This window comes from Leopardus geoffroyi, chromosome C3 (genome assembly GCF_018350155.1).
Source record: "Leopardus geoffroyi isolate Oge1 chromosome C3, O.geoffroyi_Oge1_pat1.0, whole genome shotgun sequence".
NCBI lineage: Eukaryota > Metazoa > Chordata > Mammalia > Carnivora > Felidae > Leopardus > Leopardus geoffroyi.
Window position 1 is genome coordinate 110,382,906 of NC_059338.1, and position 21,166 is coordinate 110,404,071.

Consider the following 21,166-nt stretch of genomic DNA (forward strand, 5'->3'; position numbering starts at 1 on the left):
TTTCAGACACTGCCATAGATTTGGAAGGCCATCTCAGCATTCCAGACTCCCCTGTGTTGCTGCACATTGTGGGAAAAGGGCCACCAGCCTTGAAAACAAAGTGGCCTGGTCTCAGGATAACTTTTGCCCTTAAGAGCAGGATAGCCTTGGCTAAGTTATTTAGTCCCTCTGAATCTGATTCTTTAATTGCAAAATAGGGATGACTGTACCTTCCCCTTAGCATGGTTGTATGGATAAAAAAGAGTGTCTACAAAAGCCTCATAGAGTGCCTGATCAGTAACAAGAGCTCAAGAAATTGTAACTTGTATAAATTCTCAAGAAACCATAATGGAGCTCAAATTCCCCACTTCACTCCATTAGTTGGTGATCAAATCTGACCTCACGTTGGCAAGAGGAAAAGGCCTCCTTACCTTTGTGAAGACAATCAAACCAACCTGTTAATTGCAAACAGAACCATTCTTATGAACATCTACATGGAAGGAATAAAGCTAGAGCAAATTCTCAATTATCCAGTGCAACGAAAACAAGCGACCCTGGGAGCAGAGATTTTACAAGTTTCTTTGTTCTACTTCTGGTTTTGGTTTCAGCTCCTCCCCGGCCCTCCACACACCCCCGGTCTCCACTTCAATTCACCCACAGTCTGTCAGTCTTTTCCTCACATTTACCACCCCACAAACTTACTCAGGCTTTCTCAATTTTTGAGAACATCCCTATGAAAAAAGTTAAGCCTTGGGAAAAATCTAAAATTCAAACAAATTATTCCATATAGCTTAAAAGGGCAAATTGCCTTCCCTTAGACTTTGATCATAATTAGAACTGACAGAAATGTGAGGAGTCTCAGATCTGTCCAGATGATGCACAGCCCCATCAATGCAAATGATATTTCAAAATATGGTTAAAATGTACACACGCCATGAAACAGAATCTAGGTCCTTGTATTAGAATAAAGGAAAGCTCCTTCTATTTTTAGTTATGAAAGATTATTATAAACCTTCAAACTTAAAATATGCTTTAAAAATATACAATATCTTAAGGATAAGCTTTTTAAAAATCTTAAATCCATGCAGCATGCTATTGGTGAAATCTATTTTGCACCTATGAATGCTCTGTAGCCACAGAAATAGTTCTGGAAACAGTAACGTTAAAACTACTGAATGGCATAATACAAATAGATCCTTTAACAATGTTTTTGATTATGGATATAAGGAGGGAACAACTTCAGTTCATAGATGCTTAATATCATCAATAACCCTTTCCCATGGCCAGTCTAAGGCAAATTTGAGAAGCAGTATATGAAGACTGTTTCACGTTCTAGTTCTGTGACCTCTTGAGGCCAACTCATATTCTGTAAGTTTATCCTTCCCCAGGACTTGTCTTAAAAATATCAACCTGATAAATCACTGATCATGTGAGATTAGTTTATGTCCAAGAGTTTTCGTTAAGAAAAAAAGATGAGTAGGAAGTACCCTACCCTCAAAAAATAAAGCTCTACTGGTAAAATTTCAGATTCCATGGTATTTGGGTAGGGAATTATTTGGGTCAGAAAAGATTTCCTAGCACAGAGCTAGAACTAGAAGCATATTAGTAGTAATAATTGCTCTGTACTTGATTTCTCAAATTTTGGTCATGAGATCACCATTTAGATACCTGTTTTAAAAAATAACCAAAAAAAAAAAAAAACATATTTGTAGGTGCAATCCAGGAATCAGTAAAGCAGAATTTCTGGGAGTGAGGAACTTATAATTTAGAAAAAAAATACAAATGAGTATTATTATTCCAAGTCTGGAAGTCATCAGATTATGGACAAAGCTTAGAGTTTCTGTGTATTAACTGGCCTATCAGTATCCGCTGTGGCATGTTTGAATAGCAATTTTATTTTAAATCAGTAGCAGAACCTAAGGAACACCAACTTCATCTTTTGGTCTTACCAGGCACTCCAGCTTGGATCCAGAAGTTAATGTCTGTCCCTTCTCCAGCCCTAAAGACCTGTGTGATATTGACAGGCTGCAGCAGGCTCATGACCTCCTCCACGATGGTCCTGGCCTTTTCGCTGCCAGTGAATTGCAGCCCAGAGGGTAAGAAGGTTCCCAGATCAGACTCCATCACCAGGCTGTAGTTGGAAATATTTGCCTAAACAGAAGAGAAAAGTGTTTGGTTCGTTATCTGTTGCCTCTGTGCTTTCTCCTTGGGAACTATCAAACAATAATAATCAAATGCTTTATCTCCTCGGCAGTTCTTACCAAAACACACGCTTCTCTGCCTGACCTCGGGTCTGGTCTGCATGTTAGTTAAGTGCTCTGAGATGTACAATTACTCATCTTGGGATTTGCCAAACACAAGTTGACTTGGAAGGATTAAAAAATATAATGAAAGAAATATAAGGCTTAATATTGAAGTTACTCAATTATTTCTGCTAGCAATAATAGTCTTTCCACCAATTTTCTTAAATGCCTAGTGTGTACCAGGATACGATTCCTCCTACATGGTAGGTACCTGCAGATAGTGTGAGTTATGCTCAGACAAAAGAAGGTATGCCCTGCGGACCTATTTCTCTGTTTTTCTTTCCTCTAAATGAGTATTTGATCTTATTTTAATTGTGAGTTCTGCTGAAGCTTAAAGGCATCAAACCGACAGGTCTGTCTTGGATTTCTGATGTTGTTGTTGTTCCGTTTGTTGAATCCCCAGGGAGGGAGCTAATAGGACAACACATGAAGCACTGCTCTCTCTGGTGTACAACCAGAGCACTTGAAACCCTGGCAACTGTGTCAGGCCACTAGATTGTAAGCTCTTTCCAAATAAAGTCTGCTAAGAAAGCACACAGTGGTTTCGTGTAGCCTATATTGTCACTGCAAGGGCTTAGAATATAAGACGCTGTTGCCAGGTTGCACAACTAAATTGCCACACAGCCCTAAGACTCACAAGTTTAAGGACCTAAAAACTAGCCTGACCTTCTGTTTCTCAGGAGCCATTCACTTCTCCAAGACTGGTCTACTACCAACAACTACCTGGTTGAGTTATTCCCACGCTATCCTTGGATGGCACCGCTAACCATTCCTTAATACTCACCCAGTAAAAGTCAATTAATAACATTTGCACAGGGCTTCCAGAGAGGTCTCACATTTGCAATCTCCTTTTATCTGCTTCTATAACCCATAAAGTAGACAAAGCAGCTTTATAAGGTTGATGCTGTTTTACAGAAAAGGAAATGAGGATTATAGAGGTCAAGTGATTTGCTCAACGTCACACCGTTGCAAATGGTAGAGCTGAGTCTGGAATCCTACACTTCCCAGGACTCCACACTGCCATCACTAGCATAGGATAAGTAAGGCTTGTTCTGAATTAGAATGACTGCTCACTTACATAACAGTCTGAGGGCTGCATGTTTTTTTTCTAGAACAGATTCCTTTTTACGATGATCTCCTAACTTGCCATGGAAGCGTACTATTGTTACAAGGGCAAGAACAGGAATGGTGGATTCTAAAGGAGGGTCTTGCAGGCAATTATAGGACTGAATGGGGTGGTCCATGGGATTAGCAACATGCTTTGTTGCTAATGATTGATAAAGTTAACAAAGCAGAAGTCTTCTCACATTTCCACTCTCCTTTCTAGGAGGTTTCTGTCTTCATGGTGATTTTCAGAGAAGGACCTGAGGCACTTATAATCAAATGTGTCATCTCAGCTTTCAGCTGTGGCTACTGCACAACAGCAGCATCATTAGAGTTAATAATACACACAATATTTGCATTAATGTCTCACATTCAGGGCTTGTTTAGCTAGCACACTGATGCTAGGTCAGCAAGTTGACATGTTATTTGACACTCCTAACCTTCTCCCCTCATATGTCCTGCCACTTCTTACCCCAAACTCTACCCTCTGTAAAAAAGAGAATAGAAACATCACAATAATCTGCAAATGAAAACATAATTGGATAATCTTATATGTGAAGGTTCCCATACTACAGGCAGATCCCATCCTTCCAACAAGAAAATTAGACAGAGTGCTCCTAGTCTCGCACTATTTAGGTTAAAGTGGGGCTAGGCAGCAGTTTGGCTGTGAGACCCAACACTATGGAGCAGCCTGGTGAGGCGACACAGCCCTGGACCCACGCTATTCTATTCCATGCTGGGCTACCAAGGGGGTCACTGGCTTTCTCTCTCTGTCCCCAAGTCTTGTCATCTTGGCCTCTGGCTTCTCCATCGGTAGGGTGGGAGAAATGCTCTTTTTCAAAGCTTGAATAATGAGCCAGTGCACGTGGAGCTTTGAGCACCTTCAAAGGTAAGACCTTCGTGGATCACAGTGAGAGTGGCTGCGTGAGTTGAACTTGCCAGAGCTCTTCACAAAATGTGCATTAAGAACTTCTTAGCCCTCTGATTCGGCTGCAAATGAACAGACGTTCTAGGGACAGGGGCTCCACAGTTTGTGAATGCCCCTGTACAATGTCACAGGATGTTGCTAGGAACATAAAGAAATAATGTGTATAATGAAGTTTTTAACGGTATGTGTGGCAGCCAGTTTAGCAGAGAGATAAAAGAGTATGGGCTTTGGAATTACTCAGACTGGGTTCAATTCTCAGATGAATCAGTCATTGGCTGTGTGACTTCATGCCGTCTATGTAACCTCTCAGTTTCTTCCTCTGTGAAATGGGCATGACAATGGCAGCCAGTTCACGGAGTTGTAAGAAAGAGTTCATGGTGAAGCCTGGTGCAGAATTTGCACTTAATAAGGTTGTCCTTACTGGTCTTACTACTAAGCATCTATACTTCTCAAACTTCCAAGGATGGTCTCCCCATAAACCATTCAGTTAGCTGTTACAAAGATGACAGGTGGCATTTTTCAGGGCTGCCTATTACCAGATATTGTAGGAAATGCTTTCCAGCTTATGCCAGGTAATTCTCACAACCATTCTGTGAGACAAGCAGTACTGTAGTTCTCATTTCATAGAGGAAGCAATGGAGGTTTAGTAACATTACCTAACTTTTCCAAGGTTACCCTGTCAGTCAGTGGAGCAGCCAGAATTCAGATGCAGAGGTCTGCTTTCCAAAGCTCTCCACCCTCCACCACCCTGTCTGCTGAAGCTTTCTCCCGAGTGTCAGGCCACAGGTCCTCGGTTTTAATTTAAAAATACAGGGACTGTAGTTAAACAAATGCATAGAGTTTAGTTATTTTTCATGATCATAATAAAAGGTCTGCTTGGGCAGAATTTATCATCCCTGCTAATAAAGTAATTTGATTAAGCAAAGGAAAGAGTAAACAAAACAAAAACTAAACTAAACAAAACAAAAATCCCCAAAAAGCAAACAAGTCTTGCCCCACAATTTCCTCCCAACTAGGAATAAAAAGCCTAAAATAATAAAACATCTTTTCAAGCTGAATTACACAGGATGTTCAGATGTCAGTAAACCAGAATTCTGGCGTAGGTAGAGACATGTTTAATTTCTATTCATGTAGAATTTTATTAGCTGCTGCTAACATGATGGCAGCATTCTATTGTTTTCTATTTATATATAAACATCTCCATATGTTTTCAATAAAGAACTAAGAAAACACATCACCCACCATCCATGGCATTCATTTATGGAGTCACTGTCTAATTGTTAGCACATGGTGAAGGACTCAGGAAAATAAAAGGTCTCTGCACAAAGAAACTGGAATGAGTAAGCTAGGTCACTGGGCTGTTAGAACTGCTGCTTCTCGGGAATGCGTCATTACAAACATCCGTGTTCCTCACTACGCCACGAGTTGCTGGGAATGCACTCCATGTGGATTTGAAAAGCTGATCACAGTTAGTGACAGGCCAGGAGTCATGCTCGTTCCACTCAACCATCTTAGCGCACATAACAAGATCTTTGTCCTTCTGTTTTCAGGCTGTAGGAAGAAATCTGTTTCTAGAGACTGAAAACTTTATTCCTGAGATAACCAGCGCCAGTTGAGAGAAGCTGTGGCACGTAGATGAGGAGGCCGAGCAGCTCAAAGATAAGCTCAGATATTATCTGTAAGCCCCCACTTTGCTCTCGTAATAAAGAGAAAAGCCTCGTTATTAGGAGCCATGGAAACTGTTGTTCATTGCTGTGTAATGTACATAACGCCATGAGGGGAGATGCTCCCGAGTAACTTAGTTTGGCATCATTGGATTAGGTAATATCTGCTCAGGGTTGAGGACCCATAATTTTGTCTTGTGCTACAATCACATCCTATCACACTTCCTTTCTTTTTTCTTTTCGGAGAGGACGAGGTTACTCTGCCAAAGAACGATTTGGTAACTATTAGCATTCTTTAGGTGCAATGAAAGATTAAAAAGAAAAAAATGTTTAAAATACATACTGCACGCTTTAAAATGCTTACTCCCTAATATAAACACAAAGATGATGTTTGTGTTCTTTGCTTTTATAAAATTCCAGGCGGTTCTTCTTCAGAAATATAGATTCAAGTTCAACAACATCTCCTCTCCCCTCAAATTTGGCTTTCTTCTTTGTTTTTTAATTTTATTTTTTTAATATAATTTATTGTCCAGTTAGCTAACACACAGTGTATACAGTGTGCTCTTGGGAGTAGATTCCCATGATTCATTGCTTACATACAACACCCAATGCTCACCCCAACAAGCGACGTCCTCAATGCCCATCACCCATTTTCCCTTCTCCCCGGCACCCCCCACCCACCCTGTTTGTTCTCTGTATTTAAAAGTCTCTTATGGTTTGTCTCCCTCTCTGTTTGAAACTATTTTTTCCCCTTCCCTTTCCCCATGGCCTTCTGTTAAGTTTCTCAAATTCCACATATGAGTGAAAACATATGATTTGTCTTTGACTGACTTATTTCACTTAGCATAATACCCTCCAGTTCCATCCACATTGTTGCAAATGGCAAGATTTCATTCTTTCTCATTGCCAAGTAGTATTCCATTGTATATGTAAACCACATCTTCTTTATCCATACATCAGTTGATAGACATTTGGGCTCTTACCATAATTTGGCTATTGTTGAAAGCACTGCTGTAAACATTGGGGTACATGTGCCCGTATGAATCAGCACTTTTATATCCGTTGGATAAATTCCTAGCAGTGCTATTGCTGGGTTGTCGGGTAATTCTATTTTTAATTTTTTGAGGAACCTCCACACTGTTTTCCAGAGTGGCTGCACCAGTTTGCATTCCCACCAACAGTGCCAGAGGGTTCCCGTTTCTCCACATCCTTGCCAATGGAAAAACATTCCATGCTCATGGATTGGAAGAACAAATATTGTTAAAATGCCAATACTAACCAAAGCAATCTATACTTAAATTACATTCCAATTAAAATTACTCCAGCATTCTTCTCAGAACTAGAACAAATAATCCTAAAATTTGTATGGAACCACAAAAGACCCTGAATAGCCAAAGTAATGTTGAAAAAGAAAACTAAAGCAGGAGGCATCACAATATTTGACTTTAGCTTCTACTACAAAGCTGTAACCATCCAGACAGTATGGTATTGGCACAAAAACAGAGACATAGACCAATGGAATAGAATAGAGAACCCAGAATTGGACCCACAAATGTATGGCCAACTAATCTTTGACAAAGCAGGAAAGAATATCCAATGGAAAAAAGACAGTCTCTTTAGCAAATGGTACTGGGAGAACTGGACAGCAACATGTAGAAGAATGAAACGGACCATTTTCTTACACCATACACAAAAATAAACTCAAAATGGATGAAAGACCTAAATGTGAGACAAGAAACCATCAAAACCCTAGAGAAGAAAACAGGCAACAATCTCTTTGACGTCAGCCACAGCAACTTCTTACTCGACATGTCTCCGAAGGCAAGGGAAATAAAAGCAAAAATGAACTATTGGGACCTTATGAAGATAAAAAGCTTCTGCACAGCAAAAGAAACAATCAACAAAACTAAAAGGCAACTGACAGAATGGGAGAAGATATTTGCAAATGACATATCAGATAAAGGGTTAGTATCCAAAATCTATAAAGAACTTACCAAACTCCACACCCAAAAAACAAATAATCCAGTGAAGAAATGGGCAGAAGACATGAATAGACACTTTTCCAAAGAAGACATCCAGATGGCCAACAGACACATGAAAAGATGCTCAACATCGCTCATCATTAGGGAAATACAAATCAAAACCACACTGAGGTACCACCTCACACCAGTCAGAATGGCTTCTTCTTTGTTTAAAAGCTTTTATTTTCTCATGATGTAGGTGACATATCTTTGGTTTTTACCTAAAGTGACACTGCAATCCCAAGATCAAATGAAGAAGAGACTCCTCTAATTATTCAAATTAATCATGTAGCCTCCCCAATTCAATCTTCAAAGAAGTAAACTTCACCCTGACACAGACCAGTATGTCTCAGTATCACTTTCCTGCACCATAAGTGTTAGTATTTTATAAATGATGGTGGTGATGCTGTTTGGTCAGGTGGAAGGCTCAAAACAAGTTCTCAGAAGCACATCGTCTTATGATACCGTGGGCTGAGTTGCTGCAATCATCTTTTCCAGCCATGCCAGTGACCTTGGAATTCCCAGTTCACGGAGTGGAGCAGTGGTTTCTTCACAGAGCTCCAGCTCAAATAGCTGTCATGACTGAATAATAGGTAAAGCAATTTCTCCCTGCTGTGCAAAGCCAAGAATAGGTTTTACTTTCTGGTCAGGTCTACCCTGAAGTTCAGCCTTTTATGTCTGTGGTCACCAGTATTCAGTTTTGAACATCCTTGAGTACCCAAGGGAGAGCCAGGAAAGGGATGATGACAAAGTCGAAGGCCATAGGTTATTTTTATTTGACAGATAAACTGGCTGGGGGAACGGGCAGTCTAGGGTAAGTTACATTACTACTAAAAGTGCAGACACCTATTGTGGTTCAGCTGCCATTCCGCCTGGAGACGGTACAGAATAAATGGCTTCTGAGGATCCCTTTCCAGCCCTATCATTCTCTATGCACAGAAGGCTTCTGTTGTGAGACGAACCCGTGTTTTCAGGCAATCCAATTTTTACAATGTCATCCAAAGCACTCTAGATCTCAGTGAATTCTCCTCTTGAGGTGGTTAAGGTCCATAGATAGCCTTTAAACTTACTGAAAACACATGATCCCTCCATAAATGTCACTATGGTAACAATAGTGAGCAGAGAAGGCTGAAAATATGGCATAAACATAGGCTAAAAGAAATAGGAATTTTATTTATATCATAAGAGGAAATGTAACTGACTATATTCACATTTCCTTTAGGAATAAAAAGAATGCATTATCTAGAGTATTTGGTAGATAGACAAAAAAAAGCTTACATGGCAAGCTAATGTCAATCTTAGTTTTAAATTTTATTCCTGCATGTCAAAGCAACATAATCAACACTCAGAATCAGTGGGACTCGAGATCTCCACCATTTTGATTCTTTTAAAACAATACATCGGTCAGGTGTTTCGTGCTACCAGTTGCATATACACTTCAATATGCAGGTGCAGAAGAGAAGTCTCCAATACAGACAGGTCTGTGAAAGCAGCCTTCTCCACCTTCTCTCTATCCTTCTCAATCCCTGCTTCTCATGGCATCTCCCCATCAGCTTTTCCTCTTGTACCCATCACACTCCCCCTCTTCCCCAGGCCCAAACAGAATAACTGAACTGCCTAAATGAGGTAGCCATCCTTCAGTTGACCTTCCTTACTCAACACTGTTACCTGTTAAATAAACATAAAGACATGTTTCTTGTTTTTGATGGTGGTGTTTTACCAGCCAAAACGGTGCTTTCCTGTTGACTTCTAATCCCTTTCTCCTGACTGGGAAGACTACAGCGGCTTCTTTAAGCCCTCCTCTAAGACCAACAGCCGACTTCACCTTCTATAAGTGGACAGGTTATTTGTTTTAAAAAATATAGTACTTATTTTCTTGTCCTGCAAACACAGACTACTCTATATTCTAGAACTCAAATATTCATTCAATGCTGGGGGATATCATACTAAAACACAATAGTTAAGTCTACTTTCTCTACAGCCTGTAGACAAGCACAGTATTTTTGGATTATGACAATACTCTCATATGCTTTCTTTGATCAAGCAGTCTTTACTAATGTTAGTAAAGATGCTAAATACGGTTTTAGAAGTAATTTTGTTTTTGTAAGCATGCCGTTTTTTTTTTCCTCAAAAGCACAATATTGGGTCTGAAACCTCACCCCCCCGCCCCCCCCCCCCCCCACAAACCCACAATAATATGCAAATATGAGCTTTAGGGCTCTTGGTCTACTCAAGTGACTTCATGCTCTAACTCTCCTCCTGCCTTCCCTGCCTAAAACAGCACACTCCCATCTAATATGCTGGGTTACTGATCTTCATTTGATTTGTATTTTTATACCTACCTTCTCCAGAAAGGATTCAAGACTTCTTATAAGAAAAGGGCCTAATGCCATATTTTTAAAAAGTATCCAAACTCTCAAGAACCAAGAAAATGCCATGAAAGCAAATATCAAATCTGTGTGGATCTCTGTCATATTTCCAACTTACATAACAGAGCTCAGCACATAGTGGGTGCTCAATAAATGTCAGAGGAAAAAGAAAGTCACAACCAGGAAACCTGACATGATACCCTAACCGCAATTTGAGGATACAATTTAGCCTTAGCTTGAGCTGCCAGGGTAAGAGGGAAGATTGATGTATTACAGAGCTCTCATTATCTAGGAAAAGAAAGCATACCACCAGCTCCTTGAAAAAAAGCAACAATTTTTCCACCGTTCAATTCTAAGAGTTATTATTATGTGTCTCTTTATATGAGGAACATTGAAGAAAATAACAGAGTCTCCAATAACAGTTTTACAAAAGAGGCAGAAACACTTTTCTGAACATCATTTCCTATATATTGATCCTCAATTAAAGCAAAAAGGAAAATATTAAGTCATATTTCAGTAAAGGTGTTTGCTCAGGAGCAAACTGTATTTATTCAACAGTTACTGAGATAGTAACAGAGCACAGGGTGACCATACATCCATGTTTGCCCTTGGCAGTCGCAGATTATATCCTTTGTCTTGGCATGATTATTAACAGTGCCCCCTTTATCTCACAAATGTTTCCCAGATTTAGTAATAGACCATATTGCCAATCTATTTATTTGTATATACAAATACAATTTATTTGTATATAAAGATGACAAAATAGGCTTGCTTCCTTGTAAGAGGGCAGAGTTTCCCAGCAGAGGCAATAACTGGCTGTGATATTAAAAATGTGTTGAGTTTTAGGAAAGAGACATGCACAAATAAGGGAGGGTAACTACTGGAAAACATTGGGGAGAGCCTGGGAGAGGAGGTGATGTTTGGCCTGAGCAAAGCCCCTCAACTGAAGTGCTCCTGTTAGAACAGGGATCTTGTTAGTTCATTACTGCACCTCCAGGGCCTGCCAAGTGGCATTTGATGATACTCGTCAAATGAGTAAATGAAGAAATGATACTGTTGTAAGTATCCAAATAATGTTGTCCAGACATGTAGCTTTCTTTGTTTTTAATTTTTTTTTTATTTTTTTTTAATTTTTTTTTATTTTAAAATTTTTTTTCCACGTTTTTATTTATTTTTGGGACAGAGAGAGACAGAGCATGAACGGGGGAGGGGCAGAGAGAGAGGGAGACACAGAATCGGAAACAGGCTCCAGGCTCTGAGCCATCAGCCCAGAGCCCGACGCGGGGCTCGAACTCACGGACCGCGAGATCGTGACCTGGCTGAAGTCGGACGCTTAACCGACTGCGCCACCCAGGCGCCCCTGTTTTTAATTTTATTTTTTTAATCTTTTTTTTATTTTTTATTTTTTAAAATTTACATCCAAATTAGTTAGCATATAGTGCAACAATGATTTCGGGAGTAGATTCCTTAGTGCCCCTTCCCCATTTAGCCCATTCCCCCCTCCCACCACCCCTCCAGAAACCCTCTGTTTGTTCTCTAAGAGTCTCTTATGTCTTGTCCCCCTCCCTGTTTTTATATTATTTTTGTTTCCCTTCCCTTATGTTCATCTGTTTTGTTTCTTAAAGTCCACAAATGAGTGAAGTCATATGATTTTTTGTCTTTTTTGTATGGAAAGAGCCCCAATGTCCATCGATGGATGAATGGGTAAAGAAGATGTGGTGTATATATACATTGAAGTATTACTCGGCAATCAAAAAGAATGAAATCTTGCCATTTGCAACTACGTGGATGGAACTGGAGGGTATTATGCTAAGTGAAACTAGTCACTCAGACATGTAGCTTTCTAAGAGAGAAGTGGAGAGAAGACAGAAGTAGAACTTAGGCAATCTCTAAAAGAATAAATATAAACATATCCACATAGCTCGGTTCTTTGTCTTCTTCAGATCTTTACTCAAACGTGACCATCTTGATGAAGTCTTCCTGGCTCTCCCGCAACACAAACTCAGACCACTTCCTCCCCACATACCCTGTCTCTGTTCCTTATCTTAGTTTATTCCTCAGCTTCCCCTTCATCTAACATACCACTTTACCTCTTTATCCAGTTTGTTATCAGTCTTGATGCCTGGAATGAAGGCAAGATGAGGGCAGAGTTTAAAGTGGTACCCGGAACTTAGAAGGTTCTCAGTCAACATGTGCTGAATGAATGACTAAATATATATATTTATGTGTTTAAAAACACACACGTGTGTATATATATGTACCTGCAAACTCTGCAAACCCATAACTAGATGCTATTATGGGTGACAGTGGTGGTGGTGAAGATGATGATGATGATGTGGCTGCTAGTGTTGGTGATAAGGCAACAGCAGTTTTTCATATTCTGTTCTTTTTTTTTTTTAAACTTCACAAGCAAGCACAGGTTCAACAACTAAAGTTGTAAGCGGAATCTGTAGTGACTATTTTATAAAGCTCTTAAAAATATACAAATTTTTTACAAGATTCATTATAAATGCCACAAATAAATACATCTAGGAAGGCTATCTAGAGCGACAACAATATAAAATGGCATTAAATACGAGTGAAACTTCTCAGGTTCCTTCAATAATGGAATAATAAGCTACTCTTACCCTGGAAGCCATGCAGCAAAAGCTGTTTCCTTCTCAAGTGAAAAAGGGCTGAATACATCTCTAGCAGACCCTACGTCATCATCATTTGACCACCAAAGATGAGAACCCTCAACACTCAAGACTCACTAGAATAAAATGGCCATCATTCATAGCAGGAGCAGAGGATGAGGAATAACAACTGAATCACCAAGTGGGTATTTAAATAGCATTCTTCAAATGCGAAATAATTTTTATTGACTTTTAAATGTTTATTTATTTATTTTGAGAGAGAGAGAAAGAGGAAGAGAGAGAGTGCAACAGGGCAGGGACAGAGAGAGGGGGGGAGAGAGAATCCCAAGCAGGCTCCACACTGTCAGCACAGAGCCTGATGCAGGGTTTGATTTCATGAACTGCGAGATCATGGCCTGAGCCCAAATCAAGAGTCGGATGTTTAACCAACTGAGCCACCCACGTGCCCCTCAAATATTAAATATTTTTTAAAGGAATCCTTAAGGTTTGGTATGCTTTAGTACAACATAAGGATAATAACAGACGGTGTAATCAGTAAGACTCAATTATAGAAACTAATAAATGCATCCTGGGACTACTTAGAGCTTTAACAATTGCTTTGCATACTTTGTAAGTTTTTAAGTATTCAGACAAAATGAAGGAAAATCATAAACAGATGAGGCAATTTAGCTTTGAGAAGAGTTAAGAAAATTTAATAGGTATAGTTTAGATAAAAGGAGGCTAAGGAATTATAGTGATTACAGAAAAGTATCCAAAAAGGTACCTGTATTGAGCTAAGGGAGGTATAGAAAAACAATTTTCCTCATGTGAGAATAGTAATAAGCAGCCCCAGTAATCACCTAAAGGTAGAAGAGGAAAATAGCTACAGTAGAAATAGCACCAAATATGTTGGAAATAATTATCATTCTGGGAAGCCACCTGAGGACCACGTTGGGGAGCCTGAGCATGAGAAAAGGCAAGTCGAATGAAAGCAGTCGGGTGCACAGCCCTCACCTCAAATTTCTCTTTGGATATCTGCAATCTTGATCAGGGTATCACCGGTTTTTGAAGGAGATGCATGTGATCAGGATAACAGTCCTGCGGGTGTTGTCAGTCTCAAAGTGGGATGGATACTATAATCCCCACTTCAATGGTGGTTGCCACTGGGGAACTGGAGGAGGTGAATACAGACTCTAAAATGTCACTTGACACATTTCCTGGTTGTTAGGTGAGAGATCTTAGGCAAACCATTTAATTACTCTGGGCTTCAGAGTAGTCATTTGTAAAACAGGGGTGATAACAGCTATTTTGCAGGTTTATCCTAAGGTAGGAGTTCATAATCTGGCAAATTTGGCGGGTTCATAAATTTGGAGGTGGTCTGTGAACTTAAATGGGAAAAAATTGCATCTTTAGTTTCATTAACCTCCAAATGAAATTTAGAATTTCCTGAAATTATGAATGAAAGTAACAAACCACACTAGTTAGCAGAACCTGTCACCTTGTTGCCAATAGAAATCACAGGTACTTTCATATCACATTAGACTTGTAGAAATCTCAAAATAATCTTTATGTTCATCACTACTTTGGGATTACAGTAATAATTAGATAATACTGTAAGATCTTATTTTATACATTTTTTAAAAACATGGCCATATCATATTTAGTTTTAACTTTTTGATAACTGTGCTGATAAAATTCATATCCTTATAATATTATACATTTCATTTATGCACTAAAAAAATATTTGAGAAGATGTCCATAGGCTTCACCAGACTGCCAAAGTGCTCCATGGAACAAACAGTTGTCACCAACCTCTGTTGGATAAATGGTAGCTTTATTATTAAGGTGATGATGATGATGATGATGATGATGATGATGATGATGATGGTGATGATGATGGTGATTCCTATTGCTATTATTATGATTATTAAGCTCACTAGAATTTATTTGCCCTGGACATCTGCATTGCAGTCCTGGTACTCTCACATACTAGCTGTATGTTCTTGGCAGGCCATTTAATCTCAGTGAGTTTCATATCATCTTCAACAAAGGAAAGACCTCTCTAATAGGGCTTTTCTGAAGATTACATGAATTTATTACATGCATTCTAAGATATACTATATATCAAACTTTCAATTCTCTTGAGACTTATTACTGTTATTGTCACCAACAACAGTGTCCAATAAGTACAACAACCGTATAAATTATCACTCAAGCCAGGATGCCTTTGCGATGAAAGATCAATAATGATGGCAGGACAATGGGTGGAAACTGGACTATCTCAGGTAGATCAGAAGCCAGTAAGCTATTTCAATACTACTTTTCTGATGTTTTTGTGTCTCCAATTCGGCACTATAAAATCCAATAGATAAACGCTGATTTCCCCCATTGTAATAATCACATTTTTCTCCTATTTTAACATTTTTTGGAAATGAGAAGGCATCTTGCTATTGACACATTCCATAAGATACTTCCCAAATGCCAAGCAAACAACAAATCGTGCCATATATTAATTAGTTATCATTGCTTGTCCACATGCAAACTTCATCATACATCACCAGAAAGGGCTCTGGTAATTCATTTTACACCGTAGCTAAGTTATTTGCATTGCTATCAACACGGATCACTAAATTTTAAATATGTATCCCTAATTATGGCTTAAAATTCTTCATAAAGTTTTGATGTATGCGAAAGATTGATTTTTCACATGAGGCAAAAGAAAGGCAGTAGAAATCACCAAATTTTCAGATTAGATCCTAGAATGTTCAAGGTTAGCAAAGACTGGTGTAACCAAACATGCATCTGGAGGCCTCCAAGCAGGTCCTGAACAATTTGTGAAAAGCTTCCTTAGGCTTTCAGGAAAAGCTGTATGGCTTTTAAAAATATTAAGTTGGAAGTAAAATGGAAAACAAAGTAGCCAGATTGGAAATACAGAGAAAAGCCTGTATTCAATATACTTCATAATCAGGTGGTCAACTCTAAAGGCACATCTTTAGCAGACCCTCGTCAAAATGATGAGCAAAACTTACACAAAGTGGCCTCTCACCCTGACTTGGAGACCTCACTGCTGATGACCAAAAGGTATTTAATCCAATGCCATCTTTAGACTTGGACAGACTTTGACTATAACTACAAAAGTGTAAGTTGTTGTATGCTACCGTCAGCGTAAAAATGCACACTTAATGTAGTTTTGTTTTTCCTTTAAAGTTTTATAAATCCTAACTGCACTCCCTATGACTGATAAGCCTTAAATCAAAGAAGTAGAGACTGCATTTCTTGCAACCAATCTCACAGAGTCACTCTTGAGTTCCTTCTCCCCTCCCTCAGGCTCCACCATGATTTCCTAGTTTAAATTTGAAAATATAATATTTGGAATTCTGTTGTTCTGGTTGAAGAGGTGTAAATGATTGTGTTTTTTAAAAATGAAAGGAAATTTCCTTCATTATGATTCACGCATGTACTGCTTGAGCCATGTTTAAGAAAAGAGGCATAGTTTTTCGGGTGGGGAGTTTGGTGAGTTCCTTATAGATTTCGGATACTAGCCCTTTATTCGGTATGTCATTTACAAATATCTTTTCCCATTCCATCAGTTGCCTTTTAGTTTTGTTGATTGTTTCCTTTGCAGTGCAGAAGCTTTTTATCTTGATGAAGTTCCAATAGTTCATTTTTGCTTTTAATTCCCTTGCCTTTGGAGATGTGTCGAGTAAGAAATTGCTGCAGCTGAGGTCAGAGAGGTTTTTTCCTGCTTTCTCCTCTAGGGTTTTGATGGTTTCCTGTCTCACATTCAGGTCCTTCATCCATTTTGAGTTTATTTTTGTGAATGGTGTAAGAAAGTAGTCTAGTTTCATCCTTCTACATGTTGCTGTCCAGTTCTCCCAGTACCATTTGTTAAAGACACTGTCTTTTTTTCTATTGGATATTCTTTCCTGCTTTGTCAAAGATTAGATGGCCATACATTTGTGGGTCCAATTCTGGAGTCCGTAGATGCTGGAGAGGATGTGGAGAAACGGGAACCCTCTTGCACTGTTGGTGGGAATGCAAACTAGTGCAACCGCTTTGGAAAACAGTGTGGAGGTTCCTCAAAATATTAAAAACAGATCTACTCTATGACTCAGCAATAGTATTGCTAGGAATTTACCCAAGAGATACAGGAGTGCTGATGCATAGGGGCACTGGTACCCCAATGTTTATAGCAGCACTTTCAAATTTTTTTTTTCAACGTTTATTTATTTTTGGGACAGAGAGAGACAGAGCATGAACAGGGGAGGGGCAGAGAGAGAGGGAGACACAGAATCAGAAACAGGCTCCAGGCTCTGAGCCATCAGTCCAGAGCCTGACGCGGGGCTCGAACTCACGGACCGCGAGATCGTGACCTGGCTGAAGTCGGACGCTTAACCGACTGCGCCACCCAGGCGCCCCTATAGCAGCACTTTGAACAATAGCCAAATTATGGAAAGAGCCTAAATGTCCATCAACTGACGAATGGATAAAGAAGATGTGGTTTATATATACAATGGAATACTACTTGGCAATGAGAAAGAATGAAATCTGGCCATTTGTAGCAACGTGGATGGAACTGGAGAGTATTATGCTAAGTGAAATAAGTCAGGCAGAGAAAGACAGATACCATATGTTTTCACTCATATGTGGATCCTGAGAAACTTAACAGAAGACCATGGGGAAGGGGAAGGGGGGAAAAAGTTAGAGAGGGAAGGAGGCAAACCATAAGAGACTCTTAAGTACTGAGAAGAAACTGAGGGTTGATGGGGGGTAGGGGAGAGGGGAAAGTGGGTGATTGGCATTGAGGACGTCACTTGTTGGGATGAGCACCGGGTGTCATATGGAAACCAATTTGACAATAAATTAGACTTAATATAAAAATTTTTTTTAAATTAAAAAAAAAAAGAAAAGAGGCATAGTCTAGACTATTGTAGCTGCTGGTAGCCATCCCCTTGACATCCCTTGGGTTTCTCTGTCAGTAATAATTTACTCACATGCATCTCACTACCCTACATCAGTGGTAAAGATCTGCTAAAAGAAGGTGGTATTTTACTCATAAATATAGAAAGCATTTTTCATTTAATCAGAATAGTCATGAGAGAAGTGTACTTCATCCCACTTGAAAATTTAAATATGAAAGTCCACAATTACTGGCTCTTATGAAGACAATGTTAATTTATTACTCCACACATGTCACTTCCATATAATGCAATAATTAGCTGGGAAATTATATCTGCATTCTCAATATTTTTGTACAGTAGGAGTGTCAGTATAATTAGGCATTAACTACAGTGTCAGAGAACTGAAGAAAGAAGCTTTGTGTACAAGTGAATATTTTTTCCATCTTTATTTGCTCCATTCTTGACTTGGTGATTCAGAAAAAGTCATTTAAATAGAGACTATCAATGGAAGCCATCACCACAGTATGCCCTATTAAGGAAATTGCCTAAAAGACGAAAAGATAATAATCACATGGGTGGTCAAAGCCTTTCTGGCAGGCTCTTGTGGAAGCCAACAGGCTTAGTGCCTTAGGATCCAACTCTTTGTTACACTCTTGAATCTGTCTTTCATTTCTATTCTCCTTTCCATTTCTGTTGTACTAGACTCTGGCAGGCTGAACTCACCACAAGGGGCAGCTCTTGATCATAGCCACCTTACAATGAAGAAGAGTAAACACGAATCCATTTTAGCAGGTACAGTTTTCCAACCCACTCAGTAAACAGTTTGCCGATTAAAGTACCAACAAACTGGGCTCTCAGTTATGAAGAAAAGAACATGCTAAAAGGTTATTTTATCTCCTAATCAAGGAAAGAATAAGTTAGAGTCTACTTTCTTAAAAACAAAACAAACAAACAAAAACCTGGAACAAATGTTGAATCATTTGTTCTTTGAGTTTAGTTTGCAGATAATATTTAAATGTCTCTTTTGCAATTCACAATTCATCTCTTGCCCCCAACTCACCTATCTCTCCTCAGTGCGCTCACACTGAAACTACTAAGGCAGATAGGATTAAGGGACACCACCTTTTGGAGACCTCACAACTACTTTCTTCTATAATTGCTCCTGCAGTATCCTCAGTACCCTAAGTTGCATCCTTAAATTAAGACACTGCTAAGTGGACGTGGCCTGGGATATCCTTGTTGTCTAATAATGTTAAAAAATACTGACATTAGTGAAAGCCTGTCCTTGGAAATCTTTAAAACTAGCACTAGCAGGGACCCACCCTAGTGTCTTTTGTGTATCAGGCACAGTACCTGGAAGTAGAAAGCTGAAATTGATATGTGGAGGGTCCTGATATATTTTTCTAGGTGTCTAAGCTATACACATGTAGAGAATATATAAACAGATAAATATATACGCTATTTCCATCTCTCAAGGATTAGAATTTTTCTCTCATTTTTCTTTTCTTTTAAGATTAGAGGCACTGGGAAATGTCCTGAGGTGGTATCCTGGGGTGCCTCTGATCTGAAGACAATCTTTCAAATAGTGGAATGATCTTAACATTATTAGCTTGAGAAGGTGTTTCATATCACTGAAAGTTCTCTTTGGATGGTTTTTGATTTTATCTATTGTCCAGCTAAAACTTTACTTAGAAAATGCCCCAAGCTAAGAGAATATTACAGCAAAGATTAAAAAGTTTTTTAATCATTGTAGCAAGATGTAGAGAGTTAACTTCAGGAACAAATAAATATATTTATTTTTATACTCTCTAGAGCAAGTACCAATATAAAACATTGAGAATTACTGGTGTAGCTGATGTCTGCCTGATTATATAGTGTTATTTAGCCTTATCCCCTAAAATGTTGTAGAATATGATTCTGTGCTATATGTATTTTAAACTAAGCATTTTGAAGTGCCTTCTCCACTCATCCATTCATATGTTAGTTAACCACCATGCCTGATTCTATTGGTGTGTATATACTTCAGTCTATGAGAAGTGGATATATATATATATATATATATATATATATATATATATATATCCTACATATATATATGTATCTCCTATATTTAAGATGGGTGGCAGAGAAGTACATGGTCATAGAAGTTATTATGGCTGAAATCTTGAGATAGAAAAGCTGGGTTCAAGTTCACATTCTATACCTCATGGTTGTGCTGTGAAACTTGGGGAGCAACATTCCTTACTTCTCCGGGTCTCTTCATTTTCATGTATGAAATAAGGAAAACAGTACATTGAATGGCAACTACCAGAGTTATTACTATTATCAGTCTATGAAAGAGTACTCTTATTTATAAATGATCACACTGCAAGAGATTATTACAATATCTTATAAATAGTAACAACTTGCTACATATTTATTTGGGAAATGGGATCTTTTAAAATTCTTGATGGTTTCTTTTCTCTCTGTGTCTATCCAAAAAAAGTCTCTACTACTGGATTTTCAGATCTATTAAAAGGAACAAATTACTTTCCCTTACATGGAAAAAAATGGACAATTTTCATAAAGAACTTTCCCCTCCATCTACTATTACATTCTCCTCCCTTTGACCTTTCCTAATTCAAATGACAAAACAGCTTGATTGCTTCCCATTTGGCTCTGCAGGGTATAATAAAGTATTTTCCAGAGCTTTGGAGGGGGAAAAACCATCCAGTTATGCCAGTGAGGGGGAAAGGATGCATGCCATACATTCTCCCAGCCCTCAGTTAATGCCAGGAGACTTTTCTGAAACATATTTACAAGTATTTACTATAGCATTGCCTGTGATTTCATGGGGTGGTGCATCTCATTGGATGAGTTTTATTAAATGAAACTATAGAAATCAATAAAAGCAAATTATACTCCTGTTTTAACTAGTAATGGAAATTCTGTCTAATCTCAAAATAACTCATGCTATGAAACCATTTTAAACCTTTGTTGAAAGACCTTGTTAAGCTGTTAAAATCTGAACTGTTGTATATATATGTTTTGCTGTGTGGCATATAAAAGGCCTTTAGAAATTGATTCTGAGAACTCTCCTTTAAGAGAACTCTGCAACCAAACCAAAACTCTGAAACTGCTGGTTGCTAGGGGTAACCTCAGGTTATAGAATGAATAATTGCCAATGCAGGACAAGCACTTGATAAGAGTATGCAAGAATAAGGTTTTCTGAAAGAAAAAAAAAAAAGGAATAAAAGCCCTAATCTTTTGGTTAGGAAAAAATAATTATTCCAAGATCAACAC

The 21,166-nt window shown here is 38.7% G+C and overlaps 1 protein-coding gene across 9 annotated transcripts in view; it reads right to left on the bottom strand.

Moving 5' to 3' along the window:
- Positions 1-21,166, bottom strand: part of CPQ (carboxypeptidase Q) — a 549,973-nt gene that overhangs the window by 169,299 nt on the left and 359,508 nt on the right. For all 9 annotated transcript variants that reach the window (XM_045454131.1, XM_045454133.1, XM_045454135.1 and 6 more), the window contains exon 7: positions 1,929-2,130. In XM_045454131.1, the coding sequence (XP_045310087.1) occupies positions 1,929-2,130 (202 nt within the window). The remainder of the gene's footprint in view (positions 1-1,928; positions 2,131-21,166) is intronic.